Source organism: Nerophis lumbriciformis, linkage group LG35 (assembly GCF_033978685.3).
Source record: "Nerophis lumbriciformis linkage group LG35, RoL_Nlum_v2.1, whole genome shotgun sequence".
In the NCBI taxonomy this organism is placed as follows: Eukaryota; Metazoa; Chordata; class Actinopteri; order Syngnathiformes; family Syngnathidae; genus Nerophis; species Nerophis lumbriciformis.
Genome location: NC_084582.2, coordinates 9,047,710 through 9,067,500, shown reverse-complemented (window position 1 = coordinate 9,067,500; position 19,791 = coordinate 9,047,710). Strand labels below are relative to the sequence as shown.

At 39.4% G+C, this 19,791-nt stretch overlaps 1 protein-coding gene across 1 annotated transcript; it reads right to left on the bottom strand.

Annotated features, from left to right (window-relative positions):
- Positions 1–2,634: 2,634 nt before the first annotated feature.
- rmnd5b (required for meiotic nuclear division 5 homolog B) lies at positions 2,635–18,530 on the bottom strand. The gene is made up of 10 exons (XM_061927751.2): positions 18,412–18,530; positions 12,174–12,361; positions 11,956–12,098; positions 11,752–11,889; positions 11,579–11,679; positions 8,830–8,996; positions 6,490–6,655; positions 6,314–6,416; positions 6,053–6,207; positions 2,635–4,236 (listed from the first exon to the last, which is right to left on the bottom strand). Exons 2-10 carry the CDS (start codon positions 12,310–12,312, stop codon positions 4,173–4,175), a joined length of 1,176 nt encoding a protein of 391 aa, XP_061783735.1. The 5' UTR covers positions 12,313–12,361; positions 18,412–18,530; the 3' UTR covers positions 2,635–4,172.
- Between the last annotated feature and the right edge of the window lie 1,261 nt (positions 18,531–19,791).

Genomic DNA, 19,791 nt, shown 5'->3' with positions numbered 1-19,791 from the left:
TGGATCAGGCGCACCGGAGGGCCCAGAAATCTGCCGCTCCACCAAAGGGCTTAAAAGTCTCCACAAAGTGTGCCAATAAAAAGCCAAGGACAGAGGGCTTTATGGCAAAATCCACAAGCGAGCAGCAGAGGCTTTTGGATCTAATGTGGATTTTAGAGGTTTAGCCTCGGATCCTTATCTTGGCCTCTCTCTGTTACAGAGGAGGAAGAATCCAGGTTTGCTTTGAAAAAGTTGAAAACACACTGGGAATACGGAGGTTGCATACATGGCATTATGTTGAAGTATGACTCACCAGGTCCGTACCTCGACATTTAAACATATTACATAAACTGTGCTGAATATAACTGCAGAGCTCAGGAGGTTGAATGATTTGTAGAAGTGGGATGAGAGGAGATTCTTACCTCACATATTGCAGTTCTGTAGGAGGGATGCACCGCTCGACGTGCCGATTTATCCGATGCACTGCAATGGTTTAAAAGACAACAAAGATTTACTATTTAAAGTGGTTCTCTGCAGCTAGTCATTCTGATTAAATTCTTAAAATTCAGAGAGATATTAAGGTTAAAAGGTAATGAACAGCAACAGTGACACCCAGTGGTATGTATGAGGAAAAAAAGGAAAACAATAATAGAATATTTCTATAATTTTTCAGTACAAGCCCAATACTGTTGAATAATTTGGAAGCATTAAAAAAAAAAAAAGTAAAAACTTTTTAAAGGCCATCCATGGAAGGTTTGGACAGTTTGACTATGAACTTCCAAAGTGCAATATAAGTAACTGAATTTTGTGCTGTAGTTTTTTTTAGCACGAAAATTATAAAACAAGGCTGTCGAGTTCAAAAATAATTTATAAATAAAACAATTAATGATTAACAGCCATCCTAAATGTGTAAGTGGCAGCATTGGGTGTTATTACAAAACCCAAAACCAGCGAAGTTGGCACGTTGTGTAAATCGTAAATAAAAACAGAATACAATGATTTGCAAATCCTTTTCAACCTATATTCATTGGAATAGACTGCAAAGACAAGATACTTAACATTCAAACTGGAAAACTTTTTTTTTGCAAATATTAGCTCATTTGGAATTTGATGCCTGCAACATGTTTCAAAAAAGCTGGCACAAGTGGCAAAAAAGTTGAGGAATGCTCAACAAACACTTATTTGGAACATCCCACAGGTGAACAGGCAAATTGGGAACAGGTGGGTGCCATGATTGGGTATAAAAGCAGATTCCATGAAATGCTCAGTCATTCACAAACAAGGATGGGGCGAGGGTCACCACTTTGTGAACAAATGCGTGAGCAAATTGTCCAACATTTTAAGAACAACATTCCTCAACGAGCAAGGAATTTAGGGCATTCACCATCTACGGTCCGTAATGTCATCAAAAGGTTCAGAGAATCTGGAGAAATCACTGCACGTAAGCGATGATATTACGGACCGTGGATCCCTCAGGCGGTACTGCGTCAAAAAGCGACATCAGTGTTTAAAGGATATCGCCACATGGGCTCAGGAACACTTCAGAAAACCACTGTCAGTAACTACAGTTTGTCGCTACATCTGTAAGTGCAAGTTAAAACTCTACTATGCAAAGCAAAAGCCATTTATCAACAACACCCAGAAACGCCGCCGGCTCCGCTGGGCCCGAGCTCATCTAAAATGGACTGATGCAAAGTGTAAAAGTGTTCTGTGGTCTGACGAGTCCACATTTCAAAAAAAAAATTTTGGAAACTGTGGACGTTGTGTCCTCCGGAACAAAGAGGAAAAGAGCCATCCGGATAGTTATAGGCGCAAATTTCAAAAGCCAGCATCTGTGATGGTATGGAGGTATATTAGTGGCCAAGACATGGGGAACTTACACATCTGTGAAGGCACCATTAATGCTGAAAGGTACATACAGGTTTTGGAGCAACATATGATGCAATTCAAGCAACGCCCCTGCTTATTTCAGTAAGACATTGCCAAGCCATGTGTTACAACAGTGTTGCTTCATAGTAAAAGAGTGCGGGTACTAGACCTGTAGTCCAGACCTGTCTACTATTGAAAATGTGGGGTACAATATGAAGCCTAAAATACCACAATGGAGACTGTTGAACAACTTAAGCTGTACATCAAGCAAGAACGGGAGACAATTCCATCTGAAAAGCTTAAAAAATGTGTCTCCTCAGTTCCCAAACGTTTACTGAGTGTTTTTAAAAGGAAAGGCCATGTAACACAGTGGTAAAAATGCCTCTGTGCCAACTTTTTTGCAATGTGTTGCTGCCATTAAAATATAAGTTAATGATTTGCAAAAAAAAAAGGAAGTTTCTCAGTTTGAACATTAAATATCTTGTCTTTGCAGTCTATTCAATTGAATATACCGGTACGTTGAAAAGGATTTGCAAATCATTGTTTTCTGTTTTTATTTACACAACGTGCCAACTTCACTGGTTTTGGGTTTTGTACAATAGGCTAATTGCTAACATTCTTATAGAGTTCAGTGCCAAGTCCCTATAGCAGACTGATCAAGATGATGACTTTGCATTTGAAACAATCCCAGTGATCAATAACCACACAATTTAACGCACCGAATTTCAGACATGCACGATTTTTGGGAAAACAGAAAAATTAAATTATAAGCCTTACGAATCCCCCTGGAGTATAAAGTTTTATTTCTGATGCAAGTATATGAAACATGTCAGGATAAATATGTACAATAAAGTTGTATCACTCACAGGAAAGCAGGAAATAGAGACAGACTGTATGGAGAGCGTTACTACCTGAAGGGACACTCGACAGTGCAATGAATGATTCGAAACCAAAGAAAGGAAATTCTCTGAAGCTCCACACACACACACACACACAAACTAAAACAAATCATGTGCTTTGTTCCATTTCAAATCAAATCTGGAGAAGCTCTGCGTAACACTGAATAAATCTAAATGTTGTGTCATGAGTGCCGTGCTTGCTAATGAGCCTCACCCACTGAAGTGAGGTCACATCACTGCTTTCTAGAGGACACTGGCAACATGCATCCAGATGCCTTGGAGCCTTGTGCGTGTGTCCCAAAGATTTCAGCCTGCCTGTCTGCATAATTAGCTGTTTGTTCTTATTTATTATTAACACTACCTGTGTGTTGTGTCTTATGAGCCCTGAGGAAATAAGTTGTTTTTAATGATTTCTATTGCGACCGAATCGTAAAAGATCATCCAAACCTATGCAGCAGTGGCATTGGAGAAGCATATATTAAACACCAGCCACAATAATCAGCGGACTCCCCGCCTACGACAAGTAAAGCTGAAGAACAAAGCCCACAGTCACTGCAACATGTACCACACGGCGACCAACACACCGCTACGCATCTCCAAGTCACGTGGCGTGAAAGCATTAGGATGGCGGGAGAGTGAGGCCCTGTTATGGCGAGCGGTTGGACTAGGTTGCACTAGTTTTGATTACACTTGACTATTTTACGTCAGCCTGTTGGGCTGTCACGATGACAAACAGAAAGAGAGCACATTTCACAGTAGCGTACGTTTCCTTTTTGTTGTGTTCGTTAAATACAAGTGTGGAACAAGACAAATGGATTCTATGACGATGAGAATCTTGCTGGTGCAGTTTGTCACAACGAGATACTATTTTAAAAAAAGCGGTTTAATTATTCATTGATGAGCGGATCTCACAGGCGCCACTAAATAATAGTTCTATTGCGCAGTCCTTCTAAAATGGCTTCTTAGGACAGTTGTGTAAACCCAATTGTTGTCAGTTCAACTCACCCGTCCGCAGTCATTCATTGCCAACTGCTTTGCCAAAAAAAAGAAAAAAAAGAAAACAGAAGCAGTCTTTTGTAAGAAGCCTACTCAAATGGTCAATAAAGCCCAGAGAACAAACACTATAAATAATAATTTTAAATTTCATTTGCAAACAAGTTTCAACAAGTGTTTTTTAGTCAGTGGCTCTTCGTGAGTACATTCTCATACCACTCCTCCCTCCGCTGCAGGTCGCAGTTGGACCTTGGTTTGTACAGGGTGGCCAGGGCTGTCCCATCAGCACTGAAGAGAAAAAACCTTAATGCTTACAATAAGTTTATGGGCCTGGGACAGAAGGAAGAGGAGGAGAGCCAGCATAAAGGGTCCTGGAAATGCAAGGCACTCCAGGGAACTTAATCCTTTCTCTCACGGGACGAGTGTGCGCTATCAAAAGTAGATCTGTTTGGCGTGTGAGGGATTCTGCTCCATGGGGCAGTACGGGCACTTCAACCTGACAAGACGAAAAAACACAGGAAGGAGGCTGAGTCAGAAAGGTAAAAGTCATGTTACATATTGATTTATCCATTTCATTACTCATTTGTTTTTTTTAATGTATTATTATTCTTTATAAAATCTGTTTTGTGTTACTATTTTTGGGTTTCTGATTAATTGGATATACATTATTTCTTATAGGAATAACATTTGTTTTCATTAAGGTACCACTGTACTAAAGTTGGCACAATAAGTCAATTAAATCAGTGTGTACAAGAAAACTTAACGGTGAACTAGCAATAACAACTGTAGTCATATTATAGAAGTGTAATATAATTAAGTGTCTCCATGTGAACAGCTTTTCACTTTTGATAGGATTGGCCAATAGAAAAAAATCCCAAACTAACTTTAATACCTAATAAAAATGTCATACTACATTTTCTTGATATCACAATTACCGGTAATGTTAAGGACAATCTTTAGGTATACATGAAGATGTACCTAAAACTAAATTAGGATTGTTTGTCGGAGTCATTCTAGTTCTAAAATGTTTCGTACAACCAATCCCCTATATGTATTAAGCACTATTAACAACAATAGTTGCAACGGAGTGCTGCACATAAAAAGAAACAATAAAAAGTAATACAATTACAAGCATTTAAAATGAAACAAGTAAAAAACTAATAAAAAAATGGAATAAAATAAAAGACCTCAATAAAATAGAATTTTAAAAAAAACAAATCAATAAAATAAAATACAAAAATAAAAGACACAGAGGACCACAAGACTCCCGTCGATTTAAAAGCCAGAGAATAAAAGTGGGTTTTAAGACGAGACTTAAAACATTCAACAGTGGGGGCCATTCTGACAGGAGGGGTCAGATAATTCCAAAGTTTAGGGCCGTGTCTCCCCTAGTCTTAAGTTTTGGCCCCACAAGTTGGAACTGGCCCTCGGACCTCATCCTAAATTTGGATGAGGTCCGTGATGTACTTTGGGGCCAGTCCATTCAAAGATATAAAATCCATCCATCCAACGGTAAAATTTTAAAATGGATTCTAAAACAAACAGGAAGCCAATGCAGAGAAGCGAGAATTCTGGACTAATTGTAAGCGTGACAGAGCATTTTGACTTATTCCAGTGTAAAGTGCATTACAGTAGTCCAGACGTGATAAGATAAAAGCGTGCATGACCTGTTCATGTTGTTTAAAATATATAAAAATGTCATCTCTGATAAAAGCCAAAGGTGATAAAAACTTGATTTAACAACGGCGTTGATTTGTTTGTCAAATTTAAAACCATGGTCTATAATGACTGCAAGGCTGGTAGCTGTGGGACAAACAGCGTTTTAAGAAAGTCCAGTTCAAGCAGAGGGTCACTGTTGCCCAGCAGCATAACTTCAGTTTTTTTCCTTGTTTAGCTTTAAAAAATTATGCGCCAACCAGGCCTTGACATCATTTAAGCACTCAAGTAGGGGCTACAACCTTTTTTTGAAATTGGCAAATATATTTGGCAGTCATCTGCATAAAAATGATAAAAGATGCCATGCTTTCTGAATATTGCACCAAGGGGAATGATATCAAGTGCAAACAGGATGGGCCCAATAATTGATCCTTGGGGGACTCCACAGTCAAGGGGGTGATGGATGAAGTTGAGTGCCCTAATTTTACACAGAAACTTCTCCCTGAAAGGTAAGACCTGAACCACTTCACCTATATAGTCTTCCAAACGAAACAAGAAAATTGTGTGGTCAACTGTGTCAAAAGCAGCAGTCAGTCACAACAACTGACTCTGGCAAACACTGAAACACTCAACACATCAAATGAGTGCTGACATACTTCCCAGCGTTGGTCAGTTTGTTGAGAGCATCTCTGGAGATGACGTGACCACAGATGAGCTTCATGGGGGGGTTGCTCTCTGAGGTTTGCTGTCTGAGGATGGGGCAGGCGAACACCGAGTGGTACCAGCACTTCTTGCCAAGGTCAATTTCAATCTGCATATTTGGCGGGATACAAATCAGCCAGGAGATGAAATGAACGGGGATATATCAGGGATAAAGTCTGACAAAGTGGGGGTGTGTGGGGTAAAAATAAACTCACGGGCAGCTCGTCTTTGTGCGTCCAGACGCCACTGCATTGTCTCTGCTCGATCACCTGCTTGATGTTCATCAGCACAGGCAAAGCCATGCAGCCTGATGCAAAGCTGGGGAACAAAATGTGGCCTCTTTTCAGCAAACAACCTTGGTTAGACAATACACTACATCGAGTGTTCTCACCTAACACTTAGAGGAGACTCTACCGAGAGGCCGAGTAACGCGCAAGCGTCTCTGGTGAAGATGTTACAAATCTCAGCCCACTGATTGGTTTCCAGCAAACTACGGTATGGAGAGTTCTCAATGCCGTGACGCAGGTACACCAGACTGCCCATCAGGATCTGAATATCTGCAGGTTCAACACAGAGGAGAGCACTGGCCTGTAGTATTCAGGTGGTTACCAATCTCCTTTTGCTGCTGTTTACTTTCATTAAAGGAGCTGTTTGCAACATTTACTCAGATGCCGAAAGGGCACTAACTTTCCAATGTATTTGACGCAGTATATCTCTTACAGATTCTAAGATGTAATGACGTAACTACATACGTACATAACACGTGCACGCACATTAGCTTTGAGTGTTGTTAGCTAAAAAGAGTGATTTGGATTGTTGCGGTTAGTTGTTTAAATGTATATTCGATCATAACAACATGACTGCAAATTGTCCGTTATTTCTCTTGGACTGCTTTTGTACGTGTGCACGTGCTCCATGTGCGTATGTGGTGACAAGACAGGCTGAGTGACTGCTGTAAACACCAACCATTTTATCCAGCCGGCAAAAGATGTCATTACATAAAATTGATAACTGAAAAATATAGACAATTTTTTAAAATGTGTTCTATTAAACAACACAACAAATGGTAAAATAGTATAGCCGGTGGTGTTATTACTTTATTATTTGCTTTAAAAATGTTACTGTGAGAAAGTTGCAAATGGAAGGAGATCAAATTTGTAAAATGGGAGAAACAAGGCAGAGGTTAGTTTTTTAGTTAGTTTCAGTTTATTTCGAACATGAATGCAATACAATTACAATGTAATGCATTACATATTTCCAGTTGTTTCATTACAGCACGTCCGAAAAGGAGGAGGAAGAAGCAGAGCTTTTTTTAATCCTACCCTTTTCATATCATAGCAGTTTTATCCCATTTCTTTGTTCTCAGTTTGTAACAGAACAGTGAATAAATAAATAAGTAAATACATTTAAAAAAATACCATAAGTTAGCAAACAAATCCTAAATATATAATACATTTTAGACATATAAACATATACACAATAACTAAAGTTCTCATAAATAAATAGTTAAGTAGTTTATGGTTCATCTAGATTAGTGACATTATTTTATCTTTGACATTATTTTATCTTTTATTTTTTTTAAAAGGTTCAAGGTGTTTATGATAATTGTTCTTCTTTGTGAACACTTGTACGGTAGTTTGAACAGTTTTTGATTTCCTTGCTTAATCTATTCCATAATTTAATTCCACATAGTGATATGCTAAAGGTTGTAAAAGTGTTGTACGTGCATAGAAATGTTTTAAATTAAATTGTCCTTTAAGGTTATATTTCTCTTTTGTTGAGAAGAATTGTTGTACATTCTTGGGTAGCAAGTTATAGTTTGCTTTGTACATAATTTTAGCTGTTTGCAAATGCATCAAGTCGTTGAATTTCAATATTTGTGTTTCAATAAATAAAGGGTTTGTATATTCTCTATATCCAACATTATGTATTATTCTAATTGATCTTTTTTTGTGACACCGTTAGTGAATGAAGCGCACATTTGTAGTTATTTCCCCATATTTCTACACAATAACTCAGATATTGTAACACTGGCAAGCAGTAGAGTATGGAGTGATTTTTGGTCCAAAACTTTATGCTGTATATGTTAACATGAGATTCCCAGTTCATTTTATCATATAACATTACACGCAAAAATGTGTTTTCTTTTACTCTTCCAATATCCACTCCGTCTATTTACATTTGTGTTTGAATTTCCTTTCTACTGTTTCCGAATAGCATTATTTTTGTTTTACTGAGATTTAAAGATAGTCTGTTTTTGTCAAACAATTTTTTTAATTTGTTCATTTCTTCTGTTATCATTTATATTAGCTTTTGTGTTTTCTCCCCTGAACAAAAAGCAGTCGTGTTATATGCAAATAGTACTAAATTGAAGTCCTTTGTAACACGACAAATGTCGTTTATATGAAGATTGAAGATTGTTGGGCCGAGTATTGATCCCTGATGTACACCACAAGATATTTTCAGCTCTGTAATTGTTTGTTCTCCTATCTTCACGTATTGCTTCCTGTTGGTTAAATAGCTTCATACCCAGTTCAAGACCAACCCTCTGATGCCATACCGTTTTAATTTGTTTATTAGAATATTATGATTGATTGTGTCAAATTCTTTGGTTAAATCCATAAACACTGCAGCAGCACATTTTTTGCTATCTGCTGCAGTGTTTATGGATTTAACAAAAGCATTTGACACAATCAATCAAAGGTTCACCATCTTTCACTCCAATGCTTACCTCTCTGGTGTTGAGAGGCAAAGGGCTGGAAGTGCCTGGCATATTGTAGCGCCTCCATCTGGTTGCCAATACCACCACTCAGCAGGCTGATAAAGTACAAGCGATGCAATTTAAACTCTAAACTGCTGTTGAGGTCCAGAAGACGCTGCCTGTTTGTCACTGCCCACCTGAAAGAGGTCAAACACAGACAAGTTTAATCATTAAAAAAACAACAATTAACATTTCATCTCTCTTTCTTGTCATACAGTGCTTGATTTACAGTGATTACACCGACCCCAGAGACTAAAAATGCCAGCAACCTTATTAGCTTTACTCTAGCAATCCAGGTACAGTATTTAATGGCCTATGCTTTCTTAGTGCGTTTTGTGATGAGCTCTGGCTTGCAGTGACAGGGAAGAGCCAAACGACACAAACAGACTTGCATCTGAGATCGAGCGTACGATGCCGTAAGGCTAGGGGTGTAACGGTACGTGTATTTGTATTGAACCGTTTCGGTACGGGGGTTCCGATTCGGTTCGGAGGTGTACCGAACGAGTTTCCACACAGACACATTAAGTAGCGTAACGCACGTTGTGTAAACAATGCACACCGAGGCACAACACACGGCATGCTAGCAGCTAACGGGCTACGATAGACTGACCATACGTCCTCTTTTTATTATTATTATTATTATAGAGGTTTATTTGAAATAGGGACAGATACAAATCACCGGACATGTCCTCTTTTGCGGAGTTGTCAGGGCGGAGTTTCTTAAATGCCTCAAATGTCCGGCATTTTGAGTTAGGGTTGCGTGTATTTTCAATGTACATTCAGGGTTAAGAAGGGGTTAAAAACAAAACAAATTGTGCGCGCAGCAACATTCGTGAGGGAGGGGCAGAGACAGACAGAGCATGCGTCGCCAGGCTCTGCTTTTTATCCATAGATTTATCAGATTTAATTTTTTATTATCTATAGCAGGGGTGTCAAAAGTGTTCCCCGGAGGCCATTTGTGGCCCACAGCTAATGTTTTAAAGGCCCACGGCACATTCTAAAAATACAATTAAAATAAACAAAAACATAACAAAAGTGAAATAAAAAAGCTTAAAGGTTAAATGTAATTTAGAAAAAGTAGCAATGTTGACTAATAAAACAAAGCTGTTTTTTTTTTTCTTTCAAACCGTTATTACTCAAAACATAATATTGAATCAAAATCAATGTTATTATGAATTATTGACCTATCCAAGGTTCCCATTACTTCACATCAAATATTCATCCATTCATCCATCCATTTTCTACCGCTTAATCCCTTCGGGGTCGCGGGGGGAGCTGGAGCCTATCTCAGCTACAATCGGGCGGAAGGCCGGGTACACCCTGGACAAGTCGCCACCTCATCGCAGGGCCAACACAGATAGACAGACAACTTTCACACTCACATTCACACACTAGGGCCAATTTTAGTGTTGCCAATCAACCTATCCCCAGGTGCATGTCTTTGGAGGTGGGAGGAAGCCGGAGTACCCGGAGGGAACCCACGCAGTCACGGGGAGAACATGCAAACTCCACACAGAAAGATCCCGAGCCCGAGATTGAACCCAGGACTATTCAGGACCTTCGTATTGTGAGGCAGACGCACTAACCCCTCTTCCACCGTGCTGCCCACACATCAAATATTCCACTGAGAAAAATATTTTTGGTGGAAGACTTTGCAAATTTGGTGAATAAATAACCCAAAAATTTATATTCTGTTGTTTTCTTACTGTACCGAAAATGAACTGAACCGTGACCTCTAAACCGAGGTACGTACCGAACCGAAATGTTTGTGTACCGTTACACGCCTACGTAAGACATATCAAAACTGTGCAGAGCTGCCAACATTTGATGTTTGCAATCCAGGAGATGTTTCCCTCCGGACTTTAGCGTTAGTGTACAAACAGGTAATACTGTACTTTCAGGTTTGTGTCATAATAAATGTGCAACATTTATCTCTTGTTTTTGGTTGGTTTCTAGATGCGCATGTGTGCCTCTTTTCACATGCACCCGAGATTAAAAAAAACATTCACAATGTTTTTACTGGGCAAATTAAAAAAATTAATGTAGACCTCATTATACATCTTATATATTAATATAGTTATGAACCCAGTAATGCTCAAACAAATCAGCCAAAATGTGCATGACAGCCAGTTAATGTTTTTCTATGTGGATGGAGATTTTTTTCTAACAATTTCACTCTAGTGGATGGATATCGTTCAACACCAGAGTGGGGTAAGCGCGCATTTTGGAAATCAACCATGTTTGTGTGGACAAGGCCTAAAAGCTCTATGATAGTTTCCCACTGACTGTCAGGACGTGAATGTGTGCGGGCTGAGTTCAGGAGACTAAATGCAAGCGACTATGCCAAAGAAAGGGAGAGGGTGTTGGTGTGTTCAGTAAGAGACAGTTAGCATATGTTCATTTCACGTGGTTGCTGTAGACAGCAACTTGTTTGTTTCAAAAGCTACAGTATTTTTTTTTAATCAGGCAGATTTTTAACTTTAGTCCAGATGTCGCGAGACTAGTACAATTTCTGGAAAAGTTGGCAACTCTGGCATAAGTGGAAAAAAGATCAGTATTGTTTGGCTTAACCATGTTGCATGTATTCCACTTGAGATCAAGAACGGAAGAGTGAACATCACACCCTCAAACTGAATAAAAAATAATAGTAAGACAACTATTTGCATAACCATGCTTCATCACACAGTATGAATGTGTGGTCATATTAAAGCCGACATACTCAAGTGCCGGCCTCAAGTTCTGCATCCTTAGTGCTTCAAGGATCCTGTTGAGCTCCAAAAAAGGCTGCTTCATGCTCATATCTATAACTACACCAGATTCCTAGAAAACAAATTTGACTCATTCAAATTATGATTTAACACTAAACAGTATATTAAACATTTGTTTATTTACCTGACAAAGATCTTCGGCTACACTGAGCATGCCTTGTCTGTACAAATGCTCCACTATGGTTTCACTTAGGTGTTTTTGTCTCTCTGGGGTGTCCCACACTGTCTCTGCAACCACAGCACTAATCTCTGCATCAAAGTTCTGCAAAGACAGAAAACACATTAAGTATAAGTGCTGTCTTTAAATGCAATAAAGTGTACCACATACCCTGTCGATGGCTTTGCCCACTTTGGACACGCTGCCGTGAATGTCCTTATGTCGAGAGGCTAGCATCTGGACCGTCTCTTTGATATTCTTACAACACTGTGCCATTGTCTGAGACAGGACAGACAAGTCTCCATCTTGTACTCCTGCAAAAGATTAAAAAGTCATCACATGTGATAAGATAACACCCAAATAATTCAATCTATCCAGATTTTGCTCACCAAAAGCAACCAGCTGTCCTCGTATCTCACAGACGCTGCGCAGGAGCTCGTCCAGCCTCTCCTCAGACTGGTGGCCGTACATGACAAAGCGGTGGAGCACTTTCTCCAGTTCCCGTTCCACACATGCACACTGTTCCATGATTCACAATGGGCTACACACACGCACACACACACTCACAAAACACCACCTAAACAGAGAGAAGAGGAAAGTACAATTTTCATCAATTTCACCTTGACTTTTTATTGTAGATTGGGACGGCGTGGCTCGGTTTGATTCCCGGCTTCCGCCATCCTAGTCACGTCCGTTGTGTCCTTGAGCAAGACACTTCACCCTTGCTCCTGATGGGTTGGGGTTTAAGGGCCTTGCATGGCAGCTCCCGACATCAGTGTGTGAATGTGGAAATAGTGTCAAAGCACTTTGACTACCTTGAAGGTAGAAAAGCGCTATACAAGTATAACCAATTTACCATGGGTATATTTTACCTTTGTGACACATTTTACCACTATTTTATATCAATAAAAAAAAGTTTGTAGAGGACAGGCTCATTCAGTTTCTAAAGATCTATTTTCTTTTTCTCATAAGGTTTACCGCAATCTACTGTCATTTGTTCTTTCACTGAGAGTGAAACATGATTTTTCAAAGATTAATTTTGTCTTTCAAAAACAGTCACAGTTGTGTAATATTCAGGTCCACACAGTAATTCCAGCAAAGTCAACATATACTCAAGTAAATCACTCAATTGTGTGTCATCTGTATTGATTAAATTTTTGTTCCCTTGGTATTAGTCTGACTTGTTTCCTTTAACTTAGACTCAGACACTGAAAAGGATGAAAATTACCATAAATTGTAGGGATTTCCGATAATATCGGACTGCCGATATTATCGGCCGATAAATGCTTTAAAATGTAATATCAGAAATTATCGGTATCGGTTTCAACATTATCGGTATCGGTTTCAAAAAGTAAAATGTACCGTATGACTTTTTAAAACGCCATTGTGTACACAGACGTAGGGAGAAGTACAGAGCGCCAATAAAACTTAAAGGCACTTCTTTTGCGTGCCGGCCCAGTCACATAATATCTACGGCTTTTCACACACACAAGTGAATGCAAGCATACTTGGTCAACAGCCATACAGGTCACACTGAGGGTGGCCGTATAAACAACTTTAACACTGTTACAAATATGCGCCACACTGTGAACCCACACCAAACAAGAATGACAAACACATTTCGGGAGAACATCCGCACCGTAACACAACATAAACACAACAGAACAAATACCCAGAACCCCTTGCAGCACTAACTCTTCCGGGACGCTACAATATACATCCCCCGCTACCCCGCCCACCAATAATGCACTTTGTGACTTCAATGATAAATATGGCAGTGCCATGTTGGCATTTTTTCCATAACTTGAGTTGATGTATTTTGGAAAACCTTGTCACATTGTTTAATGCATTCAGCGGGGCATCACAACAAAATTAGGCATAATAATGTGTTAATTCCACGACTGTATATATCGGTATCGGTTGATATAACTCTTAGCTGTGCTTTTACTTTTATGAATTCAATGATTCTTTCACACATATCTTATGGCTTAAATACATGGTCCCAGGCACACCAGTCATCAATCAAGACCATTGAGTGTCTTTATAACCGCGTCTTGAAAGTTCTAGACAAGAAGAGTATACGATATCATCATTGCCAAATTTTAACCAAATACAATATTCTAAGTTTTAGCAATTTTATTTTGTTACACACAGTCAAACTGGTTTTTAAATGCTTGGATAACTCTGCTCCCCAATTGCTCTGCACGGCAATTACAAGACTACAAAGTGGTACCAGGGGCCGTATTTATCAAGCGTCTTAGAGTGCCATTTTACACTTAAGTCCTGAGAATTTGCAAAATTTAGTCCTACTCTCAAACTTAAGAATAAAAGCTATCTATCAACTTTCTTAAGTCTAAGAATCACTCCTACTCTCCACGATATTTAAGAGACCTTCAGAGGTGTCCTAAGTGGTTAGGAGTTGCCAGCGGGGGATGGCACTGAGGCGAGAGAGACATGTGCGAACGTTCAGGGAGCGGAAGGATGTCCTGGCTTTGTTTGGTGACGAGCAGCTGATCAAACGGTATCGTTTAGACAGAGCGGGTATTATTTTTGTCAGATTTAATAAGGGCCGTCATCTCATCAGCAACATCACGCAGCAGAGCTTTCACAGCAGAACTAAAGGTCATCACAATGCTTCGATATCTCGCCACTGGGAAAATGAATTGGAAAGAAAAGGAAACATTTATTTTTGATTCATTGCCAATATTGTTTGTTTGTTTTGTATTATTTTGTAGTTTATTGTCAAAATATACACTCCCATTGTCCACTTAAATATTTCTAAGATATTTCTTTATTCTTAGACAAGGGATTCCCTTCCGTGAATGGTCATTTTTATGGACAAAGAAATGGCGTCACCTAAAATTCCGTTTACGGCACATAGTAATGTCGTAATTCAGCTCTGAGTGTGACACTTAAGATTCAGTCCTACACTTCGCTGAAAGTGTGAGTAAGACGCTTGATGACTAACTTTTAAGTGCAGCTTTCAGCGAAGAATTTCTTTACTCATAAGTCAACTCTTAGCAGACTTCTCAGGAGTAATTCTAAGACGCTTGATAAATACGGCCCCAGATCTACCACCCGAGCAATGTCAAAAGGCAACTGCTGTGTTCCATTCCGTAGAACATCTTTTGCCCAGACTGCCTTTTCAATAAAAAGGACCACAACTATGGAACTCTTTACCGGACACTTTGAAAAGTATACCTGCACTTGTCACTTTCAAAAAAACAAACAAAATGATGGCTAGTTGAGCAACAATCGTGTTCCCATGTTTAGTTTTTACTAATTTTTACTAATTGGTTTTTATCTAGTCTGCACTTTGTCTGTGTTATTATTATTATTGGCTTTTATCTAGTTTGCACTTTGTCTGTATTATTACTATTATCATTATTATCGACTCATTCTATTTTTTGTTTTCCTATTTTAATGATGTTGGATCTGTGTTGTTGTTGTTGGGGACAAGGGTTGTAAATTAGCTTTGGCTACAAACACTATGATGCATGCATTGGATAACTGTTTCAGATGTCAATGTTTTTGTATCTGTCCCTATTTCAAATAAACAAATATATGTATATGTAACCGGTGGTCTTTTCCTCTCTGCGTTGTGTGGCTTTTATGAAAAACGACCGACACCATGGATTGCTCAGCTGCACTTTACTGATAAAACAGAACACAATTGTTGTCAATAAGTTTTTGACGTCGTCGAGTCCCTCTCCCGTTATGGTGGACAAAAGGGCCGTACAACAGTGAAATAAACATACCTGATAAAACAGAACACAATTGTTGTCAATAAGTTTTTGACGTCGTCGAGTCCCTATACAAAATACAATACAGAGCAAGAAAGTGAACTGAAGTTCTTAACATGACAATTTTCTGTCGTCGCATGGACGTCTACCTCTCCCGTTATGGTGGACAAAAGGGAAGTTGGAAGGCGTGTCCAACGCATATACAGGTAAAAGCCAGTAAATTAGAATATTTTGAAAAACTTGATTTATTTCAGTAATTGCATTCAAAAGGTGTAACTTGTACATTATATTTATTCATTGCACACAGACTGATGCATTCAAATGTTTATTTCATTTAATTTTGATGATTTGAAGTGGCAACAAATGAAAATCCAAAATTCCGTGTGTCACAAAATTAGAATATTACTTAAGGCTAATACAAAAAAGGGATTTTTAGAAATGTTGGCCAACTGAAAAGTATGAAAATGAAAAATATGAGCATGTGCAATACTCAATACTTGGTTGGAGCTCCTTTTGCCTCAATTACTGCGTTAATGCGGCGTGGCATGGAGTCGATAAGTTTCTGGCACTGCTCAGGTGTTATGAGAGCCCAGGTTGCTCTGATAGTGGCCTTCAACTCTTCTGCGTTTTTGGGTCTGGCATTCTGCATCTTCCTTTTCACAATACCCCACAGATTTTCTATGGGGCTAAGGTCAGGGGAGTTGGCGGGCCAATTTAGAACAGAAATACCATGGTCCGTAAACCAGGCACGGGTAGATTTTGCGCTGTGTGCAGGCGCCAAGTCCTGTTGGAACTTGAAATCTCCATCTCCATAGAGCAGGTCAGCAGCAGGAAGCATGAAGTGCTCTAAAACTTGCTGGTAGACGGCTGCGTTGACCCTGGATCTCAGGAAACAGAGTGGACCCACACCAGCAGATGACATGGCACCCCAAACCATCACCCAACCATGCAAATTTTGCATTTCCTTTGGAAATCGAGGTCCCAGAGTCTGGAGGAAGACAGGAGAGGCACAGGATCCACGTTGCCTGAAGTCTAGTGTAAAGTTTCCACCATCAGTGATGGTTTGGGGTGCCATGTCATCTGCTGGTGTCGGTCCACTCTGTTTCCTGAGATCCAGGGTCAACGCAGCCGTCTACCAGCAAGTTTTAGAGCACTTCATGCTTCCTGCTGCTGACCTGCTCTATGGAGATGGAGATTTCAAGTTCCAACAGGACTTGGCGCCTGCACACAGCGCAAAATCTACCCGTGCATGGTTTACGGACCATGGTATTTCTGTTCTAAATTGGCCCGCCAACTCCCCTGACCTTAGCCCCATAGAAAATCTGTGGGGTATTGTGAAAAGGAAGATGCAGAATGCCAGACCCAAAAACGCAGAAGAGTTGAAGGCCACTATCAGAGCAACCTGGGCTCTCATAACACCTGAGCAGTGCCAGAAACTCATCGACTCCATGCCACGCCGCATTAACGCAGTAATTGAGGCAAAAGGAGCTCCAACCAAGTATTGAGTACTGCACATGCTCATATTTTTCATTTTCATACTTTTCAGTTGGCCAACATTTCTAAAAATCCCTTTTTTGTATTAGCCTTAAGTAATATTCTAATTTTGTGACACACGGAATTTTGGATTTTCATTTGTTGCCACTTCAAATCATCAAAATTAAATGAAATAAACATTTGAATGCATCAGTCTGTGTGCAATGAATAAATATAATGTACAAGTTACACCTTTTGAATGCAATTACTGAAATAAATCAAGTTTTTCAAAATATTCTAATTTACTGGCTTTTACCTGTATAAAGACAGGTGTCACAGCAATCATTGCAGTAGGAGGGACAACGAGACAATGGTTCCACATTGACAAAATATCGAACAATATTCAGGTATTTACATGTAACTTACACATTTTGTGTAATTATAACAATATTAAAGCATTATAAAATACATTATTTACAAGACATAATGGACCCTGTTACATATATATATATATATATATATATATATATATATATATATATATATATATATATATATATATATATATATATATCGGTATTGGTAATTAAGAGTTGGACAATATCGGACATCGGCAAAAAAAAGCCATTATCGGACATCTGTAATAAATTGTTTGTTAACAGATTGACATTAAACGTGACTATATACGGTATGTTTTGACATTGAATGAATGTCATACAGCTTCCCCTAAAAAGTACAGTTGTCAGGGGGGCGTTATGTAATTATTTTAAAAGGCGGAAAAAAATATAAAAACAAACTGTTCGTGCCAGGAGGAAATACTGCAGTCTACGGCAGGGCCTGATTTGTGATAGAGGCACACTGTGTCCTTTGAGGCCTGGTGTTTACTAACGGCAAAACACCGATAGGTCTAATTTAATCACAGCATAATCCTCAAAACTACAAGATTGGTAGCAGTTTCCCCCTAATGTCTTCATTACACAATATAAGGCTAATAAGCCCAATGTGAGCCATTGTTTTCCAACTGTCTGGGCTACACACTATCACACAAGGCTAGCCCAAAATGTACATAAGCTGCAGCTTATCTAATTGACATCACCGGATGTAATGAGTAGCCAAACAAATACAGGATATAAATGATATATAAACGGGAATGTAATGTAACTGACGAATGAACCGGTCGCAGGGCGAGCGTAAACAAATGTTATCGCCGCTAACGCTAGCTACGAGCAGCTAGCCGCCGCAGCTAGATAGCTATGTTGGCTTTGCCAGCTACTGACTGACTAGACAAGGCCCAAATTGTTTCGGAATAAAATGACAACCCGCCAGCTTTGTTTTTAAGTGTTTCCACATAACCTACGACGTGGCCAGCGAGGACTGAATATTCGGATAAGTTAAAAGGGAACACACTTACCTAGCTAGAATAGTTAGCAAACATTAGCGTAGCCACTTGTCAGCAGTAGAAAGCAGTCGTAATGCGGATGTTCCTGTGTCGCATCATGCGCTTACATGGTCACTTCAAAATAAAAGTCCAAGACCAAGATGTATGACAATACCAATAAAATTAGAAATAATTATCATCCATCCATCTATCCATTTTCTACCACTTGTCCTAATAATAACAACTAATAATAGTGGTTATAATATCAACAACACATTAGGATTACAGTAAAATAATACAATGATGTTCTGACATATTATAACGAATAATAATATCAATTATGTTATTGTTTTAATTTTATATAAATACATGTGTATTAATATATTAATCTTATGAATAATATCATTAATATGATATATGTATATAGATGCAAATCTTTGGGTGTCCCACGATTCGATTCAATATCGATTCTTGGGGTCACGATTTGATTATAAATAGATTTTTTTCGATTCAACGCGATTCTCGATTCAAAAACGATATTTTTCCGATTCAAAACAATTCTCTATTCATTCAATACATAGGATTTCAGCAGGATCTACCCCAGTCTGTTGACATGCAAGCAGAGTAGTAGATTTTTGTAAAAAGCTTTTATATCAATCAATCAATCAATCAATGTTTATTTATATAGCCCTAAATCACAAGTGTCTCAAAGGGCTGCACAAGCCACAACGACATCCTCGGTATAGCCCACATAAGGGCAAGGAAAAACTCACCCCAGTGGGACGTCGATGTGAATGACTATGAGAAACCTTGGAGAGGACCGCATATGTGGGTAACCCCCCCCCCTCTAGGGAGACCAAATGCAATGGATGTCGAGTGGGTCTAACATAATATTGTGAGAGTCCAGTCCATAGTGGATCCAGCATAACAGTAAGAGTCCAGTCCACAGTGGGGTCAGCAGGAAACCATCCCGAGCGGAGACGGGTCAGCAGCGCAGAGATGTTCCCAACCGATATACAGGCGAGCGGTCCACCCCGGGTCCCGACCCCGGACAGCCAGCACCCCATCCATGGCCACCGGATCTGTGTGTCTCCCCTTCCACAAGGGATAGGGGGGAGCAGAGGAGAAAAGAAAAGAAACGGCAGATCAACTGGTCTAAAAAAAGGGGGGCTATTCAAAGGCTAGAGTATACAAATGAGTTTTGAGATGGGACTTAAATGTTTCTACTGAGGTAGCATCTCTAACTGTTACCGGGAGGGCATTCCATAGTGCTGGAGCCCGAATAGAAAACGCTCTACAGCCCGCAGACTTTTTTTGGGCTCTGGGAATCACTAATAAGCCGGAGTTCTTTGAACGCAGATTTCTTGCCGGGACATATGGTACAATACAATCGGCAAGATAGGACGGAGCTAG

Coding starts and splice junctions, on each gene's coding strand:
- rmnd5b (XM_061927751.2), bottom strand. CDS start 12,312: ATGGAACAGTGTGCATGTGTGGAACGGGAACTGGAGAAAGTGCTCCAC. Junction 11,890..11,955: donor TGGGCAAAGCCATCGACAGG/GTATGTGGTACA, acceptor CTGTCTTTGCAG/AACTTTGATGCAGAGATTAG. Junction 6,208..6,313: donor CGCACAAAGACGAGCTGCCC/GTGAGTTTATTT, acceptor CCAAATATGCAG/ATTGAAATTGACCTTGGCAA.